The sequence below is a fragment of the Prionailurus viverrinus genome, chromosome B2, assembly GCF_022837055.1.
Source record: "Prionailurus viverrinus isolate Anna chromosome B2, UM_Priviv_1.0, whole genome shotgun sequence".
Taxonomy (NCBI): Eukaryota; Metazoa; Chordata; class Mammalia; order Carnivora; family Felidae; genus Prionailurus; species Prionailurus viverrinus.
In genome coordinates this window covers 142,434,347-142,454,190 of record NC_062565.1, presented here as the reverse complement: position 1 = coordinate 142,454,190, position 19,844 = coordinate 142,434,347, and the positions used below count along the sequence as shown (strand labels likewise).

The following is a 19,844-nucleotide window of genomic DNA, read 5'->3' as shown; positions in this document are numbered from 1 at the left end:
TCTTGGATAAATACCTAGAAATAGAGTTGCCAGGTTGTAGGATAATCTATGCTTAACTTCTTGAAGAATTTTAAGGAAATGTTTTCCAAAGTGGCTGCACCATTTTACATCCCCACCAGCAATACGTGATGGTTCCAATTTCTCCATACCTTCACCATCATTTGTCACCCTCAAGTCTTTTGGATTAGAGTCATTCTAGTGGGTGTGAAGTGGTACCTCATTGTGGTTTTGATTCGCATTTCCCTTTTAACTAATGATATTGATCCTGTTTTCGTGTGTTCTTCGGCCATTCATATATCTTCTTTGGAAAAATGTTCAAATCCTTTACTCATTTTTAATTGGGTTATCTTATTATTGAGTTGTAAGAGATCTTTATATTCTGGATACAAGTACAAGATATTTTTATCAGATATATGATTTGCAACTATTTTCTCCCAGTCTTTGGCTTGTTTTTCTGTTTTCTTAATACTGTCTTTTTAAAAATTATTTATTTATTTATTTATTTATTTATTTATTTATTTATGAGAGAGAGAGAGAGAGAGAGAGAGAGAGAGAGAGAGAGAGACAGAGCATGAGCAAGGGAGGGGCAGAGAGAGAGGGAGACACAGAATCTGAAGCAGGCTCTGGGCTCTGAGCTGTCAGCATAGAGTGTAAGGCGGGGTTCAAACTTGTGAACCAGGAGATCATGACCTGAGCAGAAGTCGGACACTTAACCAACTGAGCCACCCAGGCTCTCCTAATGTGTATTTATTTAATTTTTTTTAATGTGTATTTATTTTTAAATGTGTATTTTTTTATGTGTATTTTTTTTATTTGTGTATTTTTTAAAAATGTGTATTTTTTTAATGTGTATTTTAAAATGTGTATTTTTTTTTAAATGTGTATTTTTTATTTTGAGAGAGAGAGCTCAAGCAGCGGAGGGGCAGAGAGAGAGGAAGAGAGAATCCCAAGCAGGCTTCTCACTGTCAGCACAGAGCCCAACCACGGGGCTGGATCCCACAAACCATGAGATGATGACCTGAGCCAACATCAAGAGCCCGGACACCCAACCAACTGAGCCACCCAGGTGCCCCTTAAAGGTGTCTTTGAAGCACAAAAATTTTTAATTTGATGAAATCCAATTTATTATCTTTTACTTTCGTTATAGATCATGCTTTTGGTGTCTATGTAAGAAGTCTTCGCCTATCCTAAGGTCATGGAAATTTTCTCTATGTTTCTTTCAGAAGTTTTAGAATTTTAGCTCTTAAATTTAGGTCTATGATCCATTTTGAATTAAACTGTGTGTAAGGTATGAGGTAAGGATTACTTGTTATGGGTTTCTTGAGCTTTTCTATTTCTTCTTGAGTCATTCTTTTGGTAACTGTGGCTTTCTAAGAATTTTTATATTCATCTAAGTTGTCTAGTTTGTGGCATAAAGTAAAAATCCTTTTACTATCCGTAGGGTCAACGGTGAGGCCTCTGCTTTCATTCCTGATTTTGGTAATCTGTATCTTCTCTGTCTCTCTTTTTTTTTTTTGGAAGGGGTTGGGGATAGTATAGTTAAAGGTTTGCCAGTTTTGTTAGTCTTCTCAAGGAACTAACTTTTGGTCTCATTGATTTATGATTTACCCTGTTGTTTTCTGTATTCTATTTCTTTTATTTCCAATGTCATTTTTAATACTGCCTTATTATAGCTTGCTTTGAGTTTAGTTTGTCCTTTTTCTAGTTTCTTAAGGTGAAAGTTTCAGTTACTGATTTTTTCCATACTTCACTCCAAAGCAAATTCGCCCTTCAGGGAAGCTGCTGGTTTTCAGAGCTTGCCCTGTCCAGGTTGAACTTTATCACCTTTGGAATTTGGGTGGGGATTGAAGCAGCTCCAGGTGAGAACGTCATAGACACCCACTCTACTTAACCAAAGTCCAACAGTTTTTCATGAGTAACTGCTCCTCAATACAGCTGAATTCTAGAGCCATGAAATGATTGTGACTATTTTTTCCAATTTTTTTGTTGCCTCTTGGGGAAGGGATGCGCAGAGCAACTCATGTCCGCCATGCTCGCCTGTCTCTAAAGCCCCTCTGCTCTTCCTCACAGGAAACAAGATTCAGTTTCATCCTTTACCCCATCTAGTTCTCTCACAGATTCTCTGTCTCTGAGAGCATGAGGCAGCGCTGGTTTTAAGAATGTTCATGTTGAAAAATACTGCTCTTAGGATATATACGGCACTTCAGTGAATCACTCAACTTCTTCAATATTAACAAGCAAGAACGGAAACTCTCTTAGGGAATTCTGGTGGCACTCTTTATCACCCCAGTTCCTAATCTTGTTGATTTTGCAGATGCTCCTTTCACTAACCAAGAGGTGGGATAGCAAATAGGATCACAGCAGGAAAATGCTTCAAGGCCAGTGTGAAGAGCTGGGCTCTTTGCACACTGCTTGAGTCGAGGATTTTCTAGCTGCATGCTAATGTGATGTAGGTACAGACCGTGCAGTTTCCATAGGCCCAGTTCTGTTTCGAAGGAAACTGGGCCTGTCTCTCCCCTGGGACATGATGCTCTGGAAAGAATAAGGGCTGAGACCCAGGAGACCTGGGTTCAAGGGTCTGGCTCTGCCACTTTCTCCCATTTAGCCTCTTTGAGGCTCTGTTTCCTTATTGGTAAGATGGATGTAATAACCCAATACTTGCTTGGATATGATCAAATTCAGCAATAGCCATGGGTAGCCTTTACAAATGATTCTCATGCTATAAGTGCAAGGCTTTAAATTACGAATTAATTCATAACCAATGTCTTGAAATCCCAAGATGCGGTGACTAAGAGACGGTCTGTCTCTCCACTGCTGATTCTTCCTTCTGCTTCCCTGCCTCAGGACACAAGAAGGCTGTGGCCCAGCAGACCCCCACCAAACACTCCCACCATTAAGTCATTCACTGCCCCCCTCCTGGACAACAGGGATGTAGGCAGATACTCAGAGGACACAGTCATGCTTTGGTACTTGGGGATGGCAGACCACAGCAGGTGCTGTCTCTCAAGACCCACGCTTGTGTTTCTTTACACTGCAAAGCAGGGGGGTCTTTCGGCTGAGTAAGCCTGGGAAGGGAAGCCCACGGCGTAGGAGGACCAGCGGGAGGGAACTGTCAGGTGGGTTTTCATGCTAAGCTTTATGTTCACACGGAGTGATCACAGCCCCTCTGACACTCTTGTCAGATTATCACTGCACCACCGCCAAGCCACATGGTCACAAATGCAAACTTTTAAGAGCAAGAGGCATCTCTCTTTTCTTAACCCAAAATACAACTTTAAAAGTTTGCTCCGTGAGGGATTAGGATTTGTTTCACTATGTTTTAAAATGTGTTGCTATAAACTTTTAATCCTAGGATACATATCTAAGGAAAACCAAAGCTATTCAGCTCAATAACATATCACAAATATGTATCTTGTCCATGCCTTAATAAAGGAAGTTCTGGGTCCTAGGCTGGATAACCCAGACAGCGGGGTAAGATGTAACCTCTCCAGGTTTCTGTTACAGAAACTAGCATGAAGTGCATAAAGGGAGCAGAGGGCAGCCACCTAAAACTATGGGTCTTTCATAACAGAGGCTCCTTCTCAGAGGAGCTTGGGTTTCCAAGAAGCATCGGGAAACAGAACTTGGCGCCGACCCTCACTTGATGGCATCGCCAGCCCGCCACCAGCGCGCCAGCCCCTGGGCCTTACCTCCAGCCACTTTACACCCCACCTCTACTCAGGTCATCCTGCTGCGGCGGGAACGAAGACTTCCGGGACTCCTCCCCGGCTAGGCGTCACCGTCCAGTGCCCCGCCTGCCCCTCCTGCACGGGCACCTGGGCCTGTCCTTCCACACTGTGGCCGAGCCAAGGTGGGAAGGGACCCGAGGCTAAGGGCAGACCTTCGTCTGCTTTTTTGCCTTTCCAGGTTACCTATTTGCCTTTCCAGGTCGGCGGCTTCATCCGGCGTGGCTCGCGGAAGGACTCCCGGGTCACTGAAGCTGGTGCGAAGCAGGGTCCCCATCACAAAGAAGAACAGAATGCCACCAACCACGGGGATGGCGGGGGTGATTTTCACTGCTAGATACGGGCAGCTGCCAACAGGTTGGGAAGGCAGGAGGAGAGGGGAAAGAGAAAGGAAATATAATGTCAGTAATCAACAGTGAGCAGTCTATATTTTCCAAGAAGCTGAAAGCTTCTTTGGAGGAGCAAAATTGATTTCCATTAAAAATTCATCTATGTTAAGCATTTACATTTGGGGAGGTCTGCAATTCTCTCTTGTGGACAGCTTCACCCTCCCTGTCGAGCCACAAAACCCCAGGCCCTCTGCTGCCACAGTGCTACTCGGGAAAGACACTGGAAGAGGAGAGAAAATCATCCCACTTGCACGATCAATGCAGGATGAACAAGAGCTTGTACCCCGCGAGCTATCAATACAGCTAGTGAATCTGTGCCGTCTTCCCGGCCTTCCCTGAAACTGCACAAGAAAAGAAGACGCCGGCTTAGAACCATCTTCCCCAGACCCAGGCTTTCCTTCCTGAGTTGAACACCTTCCTGGCCCAAAAGCTGAGAAGCGCAAATGCACCCTTTAAAGGCAAGAAACCGTTTTTCAATATTTTGGAGCTAATCTGTCCAAAAGAGGTTAATGAGCTATGGAAATGAACTTGCAAGCTGGTTTCTGAAGAAGACTAAAGGCATTTAGGCAGGTGGACTATAATAAACTTCTGCTTTCCAGAAGGCATTTTTTTTAAAATATGAAATTTATTGTCAAATTGGTTTCCATACAACACCCAGCGCTCATCCCAACAGGTGCCCTCCTCAATGCCCATCAGCCACTTTCCCCTCCCTCCCACCCATCAACCCTGTTTATTCTCAGTTTTTAAGAGTCTCCTATGGTTTGCCTCCTTCCCTCTCTAACTTTTTTCCCCCTTCCCCTCCCCCATGGGTTTCTGTTAAGTTTCTCAGGATCCACATAAGAGTGAAAACATATGGTATCTGTCTTTCTCTGTATGGCTTATTTCACTTAGCATCACACTCTCCAGTTCCATCCATGTTGCTACAAAAGGCCATATTTCATTCTTTCTCATTGCCACGTAGTATTCCATTGTGTATATAGACCACAATTTCTTTATCCATTCATCAGTTGATGGACATTCAGGCTCTTTCCATAATTTGGCTATTGTTGAAAGTGCTGCTATAAACATTGGGGTACAAGTGCCCCTATGTACCAGCACACCTGTATCCCTTGGGTAAATTCTTAGCAGTGCTATTGCTGGGTCATAGGGTAGATCTATTTTTAATTTTTTGAGGAACCTCCATACTGTTTTCCAGAGCGGCTGCACCAGTTTGCATTCCCACCAACAGTGCAGGAGGGCTCCCATTTCTCCACATCCTCTCTGGCAGCTATACTCTCCTGATTTGTTCATTTTAGCCACTCTGACCGGCATGAGGTGGTATCTCAGTGTGGTTTTGACGTGTCTTTCCCTGATGAGGAGTGACATTGAGCATCTTTTCATGTGCCTATTGGCCATCTGGATGTCTTCTTTAGAAAAGTGTCTATTCAGGTTTTCTGCCCATTTTTCACTGGATTATTTGTTTTTTGGGTGTGGAGTTTGGTGAGCTCTTTATAGACTTTGGATACTAGCCCTTTGTCCGATATGTCATTTACAAATATCTTTTCCCATTCCGTTGTTTGCCTTTTAGTTTTGTTGATTGTTTCCTTTTCAGTGCAGAAGGTTTTTTATCTTCATGAGATCCCAATAGTTCATTTTTGCTTTTAATTCCCTTGCCTTTGGGGATGTGTCAAGTAAGAGATTGCTGTGGCTGAGGTCAGAGAGGTCTTTTCCTGCTTTCTCCTCTAGGGTTTTGATGGTTTCCTGTCTCACATTCAGGTCCTTTATCCATTTTGAGTTTATTTTTGTGAATGGTGTAAGAAAGTGGTCTAGTTTCATCCTTCTGCATGTTGCTGTCCAGTTCTCCCAGCACCATTTTTTAAAGAGACTGTCTTTTTTTCCATTGGATATTCTTTCCTGCTTTGTCAAAGATTAGTTGGCCATACTTTTGTGGGTCTAATTCTGGGGTTTCTATTCTATTGCATTGGTCTATGTGTCTGTTTTTGTGCCAATACCATGCTGTCTTGATGATTACAGCTTTGTAGTAGAGGCTAGAGTCTGGGATTGTGATGCCTCCTGCTTTGGTCTTCTTCTTCAAAATTACTTTGGCTATTCGGGGTCTTTTGTGGTTCCATACAAATTTTAGGATTGCTTGTTCTAGCTTCGAGAAGAATGCTGGTGCAATTTTGATTGGGATTGCATTGAATGTGTAGATTGCTTTGGGTAGTATTGACATTTTAACAATATTTATTCTTCCAATCTATGAGCATGGGATGTTTTTCCATTTCTTTGTATCTTCTTCAATTTCCTTCATAAGCTTTCTATAGTTTTCAGCATACAGATCTTTTACATCTTTGGTTAGGTTTATTCCTAGGTATTTTATGTTTCTTGGTGCAATTGTGAATGGGATCAGTTTCTTTATTTGTCTTTCTGTTGCTTCATTATTAGTGTATAAGAATGCAACTGATCTCTGTACACTGATTTTGTATCCTGAGCCTTTGCTGAATTCATGTATCAGTTCTAGCAGACTTTTGGTGGAGTCTATCGGGTTTTCCATGTATAATATCATGTCATCTGCAAAAAGTGAAAGCTTGACTTTATCTTTGCCAATTTTGATGCTTTTGATTTCCTTTTGTTGTCTGATTCTGATGCTAGAACTTCCAACACTATGTTAAACAACAGCGGTGAGAGTGGACATCCCTGTCGTGTTCCTGATCTCAGGGAGAAAGCTCTCAGTTTTTCCCCATTGAGGATGATATTAGCTGTGGGCTTTTCATAAGTGGCTTCTATGATGTTTAAGTATGTTCCTTCTATCCCGACTTTCTTGAGGGTTTTTATTAAGAAAGGATGCTGAATTTTGTCAAATGCTTTTTCTGCATCAATTGACAGGATCATATGGTTCTTATCTTTTCTTTTATTAATGTGATGTATCACATTGATTGATTTGTGAATGTTGAACCAGCCCTGCAGCCCAGGGATGAATCCCACTTGATCATGGTGAATAATTCTTTCTATATGCTGTTGAATTCGATGTGTTAGTACCTTATTGAGAATTTTTGCGCCCATATTCATCAGGGATATTGGCCTGTAGTTCTCTTTTTTTGCTGGGTCTCTGTCTGGTTTAGGAATCAAAGTAATGATGGATTCATAGAATAAGTCTGGAAGTTTTCCTTCCCTTTCTATTTTTTGGAACAGCTTGAGAAGGATAGGTACTATCTCTGCTTTAAATGTCTGGTAGAATTCCCCTGGGAAGCCATCTGGTCCTGGACTCTTATTGTTGGGAGATTTTTGATAACTGATTCAATTTCTTCATTGGTTATGGGTCTGTTCAAGTTTCCTATTTCTTCCTGAAAATGGTATTATTACAACCAATCCCTCAGAAACACAAGCAATTATCAGGGAATACTATGAAAAAATTATATGCCAACAAACTGGACAACCTGGAAGAAATGGACAAATTCCTAAGCACCCACACACTTCCAAAACTCAAACAGGAAGAAATATAAAACTTGAACAGACTCATATCCAGAAGGCATTTGAGCTACCAATTGAAGAGCATGGCCCAGCTCAATTCTACGAAACCCCTTCGCTGTCTTTCAGTCCTAGGAGCAGACATTCAGCAAGGACTGTGAGGAGTCAGGGAGACTCCAGTCTACACCAGCTGGGCTCTGGGGATCCAGGCACCAGAACAGCTTTAAGCACTGCACCCTGGCCCATTATCACTGTCCCTTGACTCCACAGAGGTGGCGAATGGCAGAGTGGTAACCAATGCCATGCCTGGAGCTGAGTGAGGATCGGATCTGCAATGACTGTGGTCAGTCTGTTGTCACCACGTTCAGTAACCTCATGGGCACCATCAAGGAACACAACAGGGAATCACAAGATTGTAGGATCTGGAATGGAAATCACCTTCTGGATGGGCCACCCAACAGGGGATACGCTTGCAGATATTCAAGCTGAAACAAACAGAGAGAGTAGAGATGAAAGCTTTGTTCCAGACAAGGAGGTGGACAGGGGGCTCAGTCCTGGGAATGTTAGGGACCAGCACCCCATTCCTGTGCCGTGCTTGCAGAGGAGGTAGTGAGATCTCTGATGGGATGGCAAGGGGATCCCAGCAAGAGTCCAGGCCTCAAGGACCACGGGGCATGATCCCCTTTGCCGAGGCCAGCATCAGGCATGTTAGAACATCTGGTCTTGAAGAGGCATGGTGAATGAGACAGAGACCTGAAGACCAGGTCACGGTAAAGATGACTTTCCAACAACTCTAAGAAGGTGGATGAGTGACCCCAAAACGACTGGGAGGCATGGCCTGCAGGCAGGCAGACTGGGGTCTCCAAGAGAAACACCTGATTTAGAGACACAACAATTTATGACATTTCTAACATCTCGTTCATCTTTCCCATACCAACTGCCCTGCAGAAACAGAATGAAACAACCATCACCGGTCTCTCGTGTCACATTTCACTCGCTGGATTGTCAGTTGTGACTTCTCTTCATGGGACTCACAGGAAACCATAAAAAATTGTTCACTGTCATTCCTGCATCAGTGTGACCCTGCCCAAACTTCCAGACACTTATAACCTTTTTGAACATCCTCAGAGATTCTTGTAGAACAGTATATTTGGCAAAGAGAGCCCTAAGATACAAAGAATGTGGATAAAAGGAACACAAGACTCTCTAACCTAAAGATAAGCACTTTGTGAAAGCACTCAGTTCAATTATGGAAAGGACTTTTTATTTTTTTTTAATTTTTTTTTCAACATTTATTTATTTTTGGGACAGAGAGAGACAGAGCATGAACGGGAGAGGGGCAGAGAGAGAGGGAGACACAGAATCGGAAACAGGCTCCAGGCTCTGAGCCATCAGCCCAGAGCCTGACACGGGGCTCGAACTCATGGACTGCGAGATCGTGACCTGGCTGAAGTCGGCCGCTTAACCGACTGCGCCACCCAGGTGCCCCTGGAAAGGACTTTTTAAATTCAACTGATTTTGCTCTACATTAAAAAAAAATCATTGCTTTCCTCGAGTGTTTTCTGGCAAATATGAACATAATTAATACCCTTTAATGGGCTTCTGATTTTTCTTAAAAAATGTGAAAAGCTTCAAGTTAAATAACCAAACATTTAAGAGACTGAGGACACCATAATCTGGTAAATAGCCCTTAGTATCTACTCCTGGATTTGTAAAGGGAACATTTTCTTGCAATAGGAATTAGACAGTTAGAAGATTTTAAAAGATGGCCCCACTAAGATCCAGTATAAAGTGACAATCAAAAGCACATTTACTACTGAATCAAACTTGGAATCCAAATGTTCATATGGGGCTGAATCCTAGCTCTATGACGTGGTGTGGTGTGGTGGGCTTTGGGGATAGGTGCTCCTCAGGGCGTGTCTATTACGTTATTTAGACTGTAAGTCCATGTTTGGACAGTGACATGGAACTTTTATGAAGAGCTGGTAATAAAAATCGATTGCTGCAAGTCTATTGATTAAATCTCTGACTGTGATATCATCCTGGAGTTAAGAGCAAGGAACTCAAGCTCTAGAGGGCCATTAAAAGGTATTTGTGGCATAAAGTATGACATTACCTTGGTTATACTTATTGTCATATAAAAAACAACCTTACCACTGTATGAAGCCTTGGAAATGTGCTGGTGTACCACAATCAGAAATAAACACAGTCCATATCAAAGGCATAAAACTGACCCTGGTATTAATGGATTTCAATTTATATATATTAGCCCTAAAATATTTTTTTTCCTTTCAAGTTTTTATTTAAATTCTAGTTAGTTAACATATATGATCATATTGGTTTCAGGAGTAGAATTTAGTGATTCATCACTTACATATGACACCCAGTGCTCATTATAACAAGTGCCCTCCGTAATGCCCAACACCCATCTAGCTGATCTCCCCTCCCACCTCACCTCCAGCAACCCTCAGTTTATTCTCTATAGTTGAGAGTCTCTTACGGTTTGCTTCCCTCTCTCTTTTTTCCCCTCCTTCCCCTATATTCATCTGTTTTGTTTCTTAAATTCCACATATGAGTGAAATCATATTATATTTGTCTTTCTCTGATTGACTTATTTCACTTAGCATAATACAGTCTAGCTCCATCCACATCATTGCAAATGGCAAGATTTCATTCTTTTTAATGGCTGAGTAATATTCCATACATACATCCCACTTCTTCTTTGTCCATTCATCCCAACACTTGGGCTCTTTCTATAATTTGGCTATTGTTGATGATGCTGCCGTAAACATTGGGGTGCATGTGCCCCTCTGAATCTGTAGCCCTAAAGTATTTTTTAGTATAAAAGAATCTACTCTAGGTGGACTATGTGTGTGTGTGTATATGTGTGTGTGCGCACGCATGCGTATTAATTTTTTTAATGTTTATTTATTTATTTTTGAGAGACAGAAAGAGAGAGTGAGCCAGGAAGGGGCAGAGTGAGAGGGAGAGAAAATCCCAAGCAGGCTTCAACGGTGCAGAGCCTGACGTGGGGCTCAAATCTACAAACTCTGAGATCATGACCTGAGCCGAAATCAAGAGTCAGATGCTTAACCAACTGAGCCACCCAGGCACCCTGTATATATTCTTTTTACAAAATGGTTAGGAAAATGATTAATTGTGTAGAATATGATTTTCCATAATTTAAATTCCAAATTCAACAGGAGGATGCCTATTTGAATAATGGCAGAGAATAAAACAGGTCAACATTCCTCCCTTCTTGTTATTAATGAGTTTGAATAAGAAACAGTTGGAAGAGTTGTTATGCAGCAGCACCCAGGGCACAGCAGGACAATATGATGGGGCCACTGGTCAGTAGGATGTGATCCATCATGAGTATTGCAGGCTGTGATTTATTTAGTTCCATTTGGCTTCTCCAAGGATGAAGGATACTTCAGTGCTGTCAGAAACCCCCTGTGGAGGTGGTTTAGCAGATCTTGGGTTACAGCATTATCTGTCTTTCCCTTTTAGGTCTGAAATGTTACTTGGTTGACCTCAAAGGATGCCTGCTCAAAGTCCCAGAGGTTGCCTCCATAGAGCAAGATGTAGCTAATGAGTAAGCCATGTCCTATATGGCTTCTTGTTGTCCCAAGTCCACTGCATGTGGGGCTGTTATCTTTAAGGGCCACCCACTTCTCCAGGCTGACAGCTCCGGAGTCTCCCATAGCCTCTACCTGCATTCCCCCATCTCCCACCAAGGATGTCCACTGCCCTAGGTTGCTAATATGTGACATTCGAAATGAGAGATCATTGTCTTTAACTTGAGTATTCTGTCCCCCGGCACATTCTCTTCCCAGAGATAGTACATTGTGGTTTGAATTATTTGCACTTGGGGTGCAGATTAATTATGACCTACCCAGGAAAGGAGGAATGGGGAGAGTCCAGTTGACAAGTGAATGGCTACCACCCACCAGGGCTTCTGACTGTGAGGGATCACATGTGAATCTGAAATACAACTTTTTTGGTCTTCCTTTGAAACCTGCTCCTGCCCCTGGGTAAAAACTCAGGCTGGTCCCCTGACTTTTCTGGTCATGAGATGAAGGTGACAAGAAGTCCTTTGGTCACTGTAAGTGGCAAGCGGTCTCATTTAAGTAATTAAAAATGTGGCAATCCCAGTTCATGGTGGAGACCTCTAACTTGGCCAAGTGCCCTTTCTAGACACTGGTGGCTAGAGAAGAAAGGACAAGGAGCAGGAAGGGAGATCGGGAAGTGCTGGTTTGAAAAGCAAGCCCTGTTGCAAGGTGGCTTTGCACTTGTGGGCCCCCCAGATGTTTAACCCAGCTCTCTCTTGAGTCTGTGAGTTTCTCAGAAGCCCCCGTAGGAACCTCAGTGCACTGCCCCATGGGCACCGCATCATCCCTCCCTCTTATTAATTAGAGAGAAGGCAGCCTTCGTCCTTCCCGAAGCACACCCTACAGCCTCACTTCGCCCCTCTCCATCCTCGCAGGCACCTCAAGGAGTTAAGTCCCACGCACTGTCTTCCTCTGGTTCTCCAGCCTGGGGGAGAGCTGGCACACCGTCTCAGCCCTCTGCCTGTCAGGCCCCCACTTCAACCTGCCCTAACCACCTGTCAGCTCTAGACCATGCATCTCTGCCCCAAAGCCTGCAGTGACTCCCCTTTTCCCTCTAAGTTAAGTTCATGTTCTTTCTCAGGCGTCCACGACCCCTTGGCCTTCCCACACAGGCATCTGCTCACCCAGCCCTTGTGGCTGGAATGCCCCGACACCCAATGTTCAAGTTCCTATAAAGACTTTGTGAAAATTTTTTCTTGGCTCAACGCCAAGCAGAAGTGATGGCTTCTTTCTCTGCGCCTCTGTAATATTTTGTTTGCTCCTCTCTGTGGTACTTGTGGTGTTGGTGGACATGCCCCATGCACCTGATTGGACTGGAGGTCCTGGAGGGCAAGACTTGGCCCTGCTCACGGCTGTGTCCTTCACAACCCCCAGCACAATGCTTCACATAGGGCAGGTGCCTGGAAAATACTTGCTAAGTGACTGAATGAATGATCCCCATTCAACCGAATTTTATAGTAACAGGGAAAAGGGGAAGAAAGTCAAATCAGGCACACTCTCAACATCAACAATGCATTTTGTGTTTAGAACTCATTTTTCTGTCTTCTAAGCCTGCTGGGCACAAGATTAAGGGAGTTGCAGGAAACTTCCTTCAAACGGGTGCTAAGGATATGCCCTGTCCAGGAGGCTTCTCTGGCCAAGAGAAGGAGTAGCTTCTCTCTAGTTCACTGAATTGAGTGTGCAATATGCACGCATCCTGTGAGCATTAACTAGAGCCCCTAACCCCTCCATGCCCTGAAGTCCTAGCAGAGAAAGCACCTTATGTTGGTACGACTTTGTACAATACTGGGTGCTTGTGACAGTCCCCCATTCCAACCAGCCTCTGTGTGACAAAGAACAATGTCTAGTTTGTCTTTGAAATTTGGACAACGCTCTTTCTACAAAGCAGCAGAATTCACGGCCCTAAGCAAATGATGAGATCAGTGCTACCCAGGCACCTTCAAACCGCTGCTCAGAGAAAGCAGAAAACACCTGTTTTCTGGTAAAGATCATGCCTAGGACAGTGATCGCTAGACCTCTGGAAGGAGGCAAGACTAATGGGAAACCCCGGCCACATCCCAGCAAGAAGAAGATTCTTAGCCCGAGCTCAGACAACTTGAAAATGGCTCCTTCACATTTCTGAGCAACTGTGGCTGGGATCTCCAATTCTGAGCACCATCTGTGGGGAGGAAGACTCCTTCCCCCGAGGGCCTGGATTTGATACAAGATGATGATGCAGCTGTCAAAGATATAAACACCAAATGGAGTCCTCGTTCCATCTGAAGACTTGTGACCTACATACTACCCAGGGCCTGTGGAAAACAGGCTATGAGCATCTTACTCTTCATAAAGCTCAATGGGAAAGTGGCAGGAGAGAAAAAGAAATAATCTGAGATCATGCATTTTCATAACATGAAAGAAATGAGCTAATTTAGCACCAGACAAAGGAAATGCTAACATGATAAAAAGCCATTACGGTGCCCCCCTCCCCACCGTGCAAGTCAGTGGGGGCTGTTAGGCTCTGGGTGTGATGACTGAATACCCAGCAGGGACTGTCGCCGCCTTCCGGGTAAAAATTAGAAAATGCAGCATTGCCAAAAAGATGAGGAGGAATATTTTCACTTCTACTAGCCATCTTCCCAAATCTTTGTGAAAATAACTGATTCTGTTTTGATGTTTATTTGCGAAGGGTGGGACTGCTGCCTGGATGCTGGGTTATCCGAGACTACGTACGTAATCCGTGTGTTTTGTCATTAATTATGATTTTTTTTTAACCATTAAACAGATACTGACATCCCAGAATCAACACTGTCATTAATTGAGCATTCATATTTAGAGACTGGTTCATAGGTTAGAATTTGACATAAAACTGATTCCTTGGACAAGACTCCTTGGTCTAAATTAATTTCTGAAACATTTCAGATAGGAAATCTGGATTTCATTATTGGGTAGCCAGGTCTCTCTGTTTTTCCACAATACATTCTTTGAGGGAAGATTAGCTTTACTTAAAATGAAAAACAAAACAAAACATTAACAAGATGTAGCAGAGACATTAAAACCAAGTGGCCTTTGGAACAAAGGCTTGTTCCCATTGTTTTCCCATCTCAAAACAATTTGTGTCATCTTTTAATTTTTTTGCCTGCAAATGGATACACATACAGAAAAAAGTCCTGTTAATTGCAGCTCATGACCCCTGACCACATGGCCTACATCTGATATTCGTGTTCTGTCCAGTACACATGTAAGTATAAACACCAGATTCACTATTCTTTACACACAGAAACCAGGCATGCACTTGAAGTTTATACAGGAGGGGGAGGCGGCTTCACTTCCGTGATGCTGTACTCTAACAAAAGACATTTCTGTTTCAGAAATCACAAAGTTAACCCGTTATTTTAAATTCCAGAATCTTGGTTGCAATGCCTTTCGGTAATAGATAGGGCAAATAATCATAAAATGAAATAATCTAAGCCAATGACTCACATGTCTGAAATAATAACAGAGCAGCCTTGTGAGGAGTAGAGGTTATAAGGGTTATAATAGAAATGATCTTTCTCCTTTTCATATGAGTCATTATAAAATAAATGTATTTTTCATTTATAGGGAGGGACATGAACACCATTAATTGTATGATTTGTCCCTTAATCACACACTTAGAAATAAATGTACCACTCTAGGCCAAAGATAAGCACATCACCTAGAGACAAGTAGAGAAAAAGTGGATTCAGAAATAATGTCCACTCACAGCTCTAGAATGGGGAAAAACAATGATGATTTCATAAAGCTCCTAAGAGTACCATTTCCCTGTAAGACACCTCCAGTGTCTGAAAAGCCCCCTTCTTACTAATTGTTCATAATGATGAATCTACAAATATGGTCCAGAAGGAAGGAATTTTTTTCAAACTTGTAGTTTATTTATTTATCTTGAAAGAGAGAGTGAGAGGGAGAGCGAGCATGAGCAGGGGAGGGGCAGAGAGAGAGAGAGAGAGAGAGAGAGAGAGAATCCCAAGCAGGCTCTGCACTGTCAGCACAAAGCCCAGCGCGGGGCCTGAACTCACAAATCTCAAGATCATAACCTGAGCCGAGATCAAGAGTAGGCTGCTTAACCGACTGAGCCACCCAGGCACCCCTGGAAGGAAGGAACTTAAATAAATGAATCCAGGGAAAGAGGGGGAAATATATCAAAAGAAAACTAGGAGGAAAAGCCCAAACCCAGAGAGGAAGGCTGGGTGAGGGCAGAACTCCACAGAGACATTTGTAAACTGTTCAGAAGGCAGGCAAAGCTCATGGACTCAGGAGGGGACAGTTGCTCAGGAATCTGGTTTCTCCCCGCAGGCCTCCCAGCTGCATGTGGTCACTGCAGGCTCGCCCCCAAACAGCACGATCTTGCCTGAAGCCTGTGCAGCTGCTATGTAACAAAAATCAGTATCATTATCCTAAACCCGGGGCCTCCCAGACCACCCAGATAGGTCCAATGATACCACAGAACCTGGGACTCTGGAGTTGAGAATGCAGGTTTCAATTCACAGCGTGTAAACAGCCCAACATACCCATCCATTGTTGAGAAAGTGAGAGAGCTGGTTAGGGGGATCCTGGCATTTCAGAGATTTTGCCAAGTGATTTTTGAGTTTGATTTAAGATTCCGGGAAGCCAAAGGCTTCAGGCTAGTGTGTGAATCTCAGGGAGGAAAGCCAGTATTTCTCTGCCTCAAGACTGGCTCTTTAATGACCTCATGTGATTACTTAGGCATGGTGACCATATATCCCAGATTTTCCCTTAGAGTCCTAACTCTGATGATTGTGTCATTGTCAGATGGAGTATGGCCGTTGAGCTATTTGGTCATGGTAGGGCTATCACATTGCTTTCAGTGCATCCTGGACCCATAAGAAATGGCAGGACCAGAGAGGTCCCTGCAGAAAGCCCCACACCCTGGGTCTTGCTGAGATTGGGGGTGGGGGCTTCAACAGAGTGGCGGGAGGAGAGACCGCATTTGCCCCAGTCCTAAACAGAATGCTAAGTGTGCTCTCTTGCAGAGTGTGTTCCCCGCACCAACCCATCACACTGGGCAACGTCCTTCCCTTTCAGTGTCCAGAAGCTAGGGCTATGCAAAAGTGGTCTTGGGTGTCATGAAGAAGAGTGCCTCAGAAACGTTTGGCCTTTGTGTGAGTTTTGGAAAGTTTTACAGATGCAGAGCAGGTACCGTGGATACTGTGGATGTCTGATGTCACCGATCATCATTCCTTCCTTCATCCAATTGCTCTCACTTTTATTGAGCACATACTACATGCCAACACACCAGGCCCAATGCCAGGGATACAAGAAGATCAAGACAAGATCCTTGTTCTCAAGGGGCTCACATTTTTGTTGTTGTTGTTGTTTATTCCTTTTTTGAGAGAGAGAGACACACAGAGCATGAGTGGGGGAGGGGCAGAGAGAGAGGGAGACACACAGTCTGAAGCAGGCTCCAGGCTCTGAACTGTCAGCACAGAGCCCAATGAGGGGCTCGAACTCACAAGCCACGAGATCATGACCTGAGCTGAAGCCGGATGCCTAACCGACTGAACCACCCAGGTTCCCCTCAAGGGGCTCACATTCTAATAGGAGAGACAGACCCCAAAGCAGTTAACTACAAACACAACTGTGTCACACATGAAGGGATGTCTGCTCCAACTGTTTTGGCAACTCTGTACAGAAGTCTCAGCAGGACTAAAGCTCTATTCATAATTCTGTATTTTATCAAACCTAAGGTGCCAACATTTTAACATGACTCATTGAGGGAAAAATGTGCCAAATAAGACAGTACTCTCTAATCACTTGGAGCCTGTATTGTACATGGTATATTGTATATGGCTATTTTAGACTTATTTAGATAGCAGGGCTTTTTAATGTTTATTTATTTTTGAGAGAGAGAAACAGACAGAGTGCAAGCAGGGGAGGGGCAGAGAGAGAAGACAATAGGCTCCAGGCTCTGAGCTGTCAGCACAGAGCCCGATGTGGGGCTCAAACCCACGAACCGCAAGATCATGACCTGAGCCGAAGTCGGACACTTTACTGACTGAGCCACCCAGGCTCCCCTGGACAGCAGTTTTAAAATCATGTATCACTATTGTGATATTGTGATAATATTTTTTTTGAAGTGAATGAAATGAACTGGTGAAGGAATCCTAGCACGTCTTCACACTTTTCTGAATTGCTTTTTTTACTCAGAGGGGTCTGAGGTTTGTGGCTCAGTCTCGTCCCTGACGCCCTCCCACCAAAGCAACACTTTCCAGACATCCTCCCCTCCCCTGGCTTCCACGCCCATCCCCCATTGTCTATCCCATCAGCAAGAGCGTCGCCGTGAAAGCTGTCCGGTCCCGGTGCCCCTCTGGCAACTACAGCACCTGGCTCATTACCTTTGACCTCATCTTCTACCCGCCTCTTTCACACTCTGCTCCCTCCTCACATCCCTTTATGGGCCTCGCAGGCTGCCAGTCCTGCTTGCCTGGGCTTTTGCGGTGCCCCCCGCCTAGAAGCCATCCTGTGGGGAGCCACAGAGCTCCTCCACTCCTCCAAGTCTTTGCTCAAATATCACTTTCTCAGCAGAACCTTCTCTGACCACATCTGACCGCACTGGGTCAACGCCCAGCCCTCCTACCACCAACACGCCCGCACTCCTGGCCCTTTCCCGGCTTTATCTTCCCTCCTATCACTTAACCCTGCTTGGCCCATGAACTGTCCACGCTCACCTTCTTCACTGTCTGACTCTCCCACCAGAGAAAAACTCAAAGTCAGGAGGAATTTTTGCCTGCTTGGTTCCCAGACGTAACCCACCGTGCCTACAACTGAGTTCAGCACATAGTAGGCCTTGAATAAATATTGGTCGAATGACCTGAATAGGCATCTAGAACACACGGGATACAAAGTAGACACGAGATGATCCCATTTTTGTTTCAAACGCATATGTATATTCACAAAGGAAAGTCTGTGCCCTAAAACGTTACCTCATTACCCATGGTGAAAGATATGAGGGTGATTTTGCAGAGCATATGTCCTTTTTGGTAGTTTCTAAATTTTCTTAATTAAACATGGCTTATTTTTGCAGCAGAAAATATATGATTAAAAATAAATGCATACATTCTCATTGTACCGAAAAAAGGGGGGGGGGAGGGACTGCCAAATATTAAAATCTGTCTCTGCTTTCAAAAAACATCAAGTATCAATAAAGAAGATGCTTCACAATAATGCATATTCCGGGTTAGATCAAAACCACAAAGGGCTAAAGCCCTGGATTTCTGCAGGTGTCTGTAATTAGATCGGCAGGTGGCGAGGTGCAGAGTATCATATATTTAAAGATACAAAACTTGAGTTACCTCCCATCTCTGGTCTGCACATTTTCTCACAAGCATGTGACTGGAGAAAGTTCTCCTTTAGCCACCCTTGTGGGTTTCCATCTTAAACTGGACAGTTAGATATTAACACCCTGGTGCTCCTATGTCACAATTAAAAGCAAAGCCAACCCCAAGGAGACAGCTGAGAAGGACGCCCGAGGTGCAGGGCCACATGTGCCGTGACATGGGCATCCTCATATCCTGGCAAGCCCTCTGGAGATCTGGGGTCTCAGACTCATTGTATGGTCTCTTTTCCTTTCCTTGGGTTGGGGTTGGGTCCAAGGATGGCAGGATGGGGAAGGAGACCTTCAGGATGAAAAGCTGCACAAATTAAACTTCTCCAACCCTGGCCATGTTCATGGCGTTGAACCCGGGTGCTGGACAGCTCCGTGATGAGCCGAATGGACTATTCAATGCAGAGACATTTTCAACTAAATGCAAATTAGTTTAATCATGATATGTTCAGGAAAACCTTTTTGGGATGAAAATTCTCTGCCTTGTTTTACACTGCACACTGAGCATCAGTGAGCCTTCTTCTCTGTCCCAAGGCACTGGCGACATCAGGCTCTCTGCTGGGATGTGGCCCTGTGTGGGTGGGGTGCTGCTGGTACCACTGATTGTTGTTTACATGGTCTGTTCTCTCCTCCCTCCTGCTAGCTGTTGTTCCCAGTTTCCAAAGCTGAGAGCTTTGGCTTTCAGCGACCCCACCCCCAGGACCTCTGTCTGCTCTCCTAGGTTTGTCCAAGCAGCGAACATAGTTTTACACATAATGACTGAGGTCTCTCTTGCAGAGTGTGCTCCCTGCCCCAACCCATCACACTGGGCAACATCCTTCCCCTTCAGTGTCCAGAAGCTAGGGCTATGCAAAAGTGGTCTTGGGTGTCATGAAGAAGAGTGCCTCAGAAACGTTTGGCCTTTGTGTGAGTTTTGGAAAGTTTTACAGATGCAGAGCAGGTACCGTGGATACTGTGGATGTCTGATGTCACCGATCATCATTCCTTCCTTCATCCAATTGCTCTCACTTTTATTGAGCACATACTACATACCAACACACCAGGCCCAATGCCAAGGATACAAGAAGATCCAGACAAGATCCTTGTTCTCAAGGAGCTCACATTCTTTTTTTTTTTTTATTGTTTATTCCTTTTTTGAGAGAGAGACAGAGACAGAGACAGAGACAGAGTATGAGTGGGGGAGGGGCAGAGAGAGAGGGAGATACACAATCTGAAGCAGGCACCAGGCTCTGAACTGTCAGCACAGAGCCCAACGAGGGGCTCGAACTCACAAGCCACGAGATCATGACCTGAGCTGAAGTCGGAGGCC

At 44.2% G+C, this 19,844-nt stretch overlaps 1 protein-coding gene across 3 annotated transcripts in view; it reads right to left on the bottom strand.

Annotated features, from left to right (window-relative positions):
* The window catches only part of ZDHHC14 (zinc finger DHHC-type palmitoyltransferase 14), a 294,109-nt gene that overhangs the window by 116,431 nt on the left and 157,834 nt on the right, over positions 1 to 19,844 (bottom strand). For all 3 annotated transcript variants that reach the window (XM_047858986.1, XM_047858984.1, XM_047858985.1), the window contains exon 2: positions 3,912 to 4,072. In XM_047858986.1, coding sequence (XP_047714942.1) covers positions 3,912 to 4,072 — 161 coding nt within the window. The remainder of the gene's footprint in view (positions 1 to 3,911; positions 4,073 to 19,844) is intronic.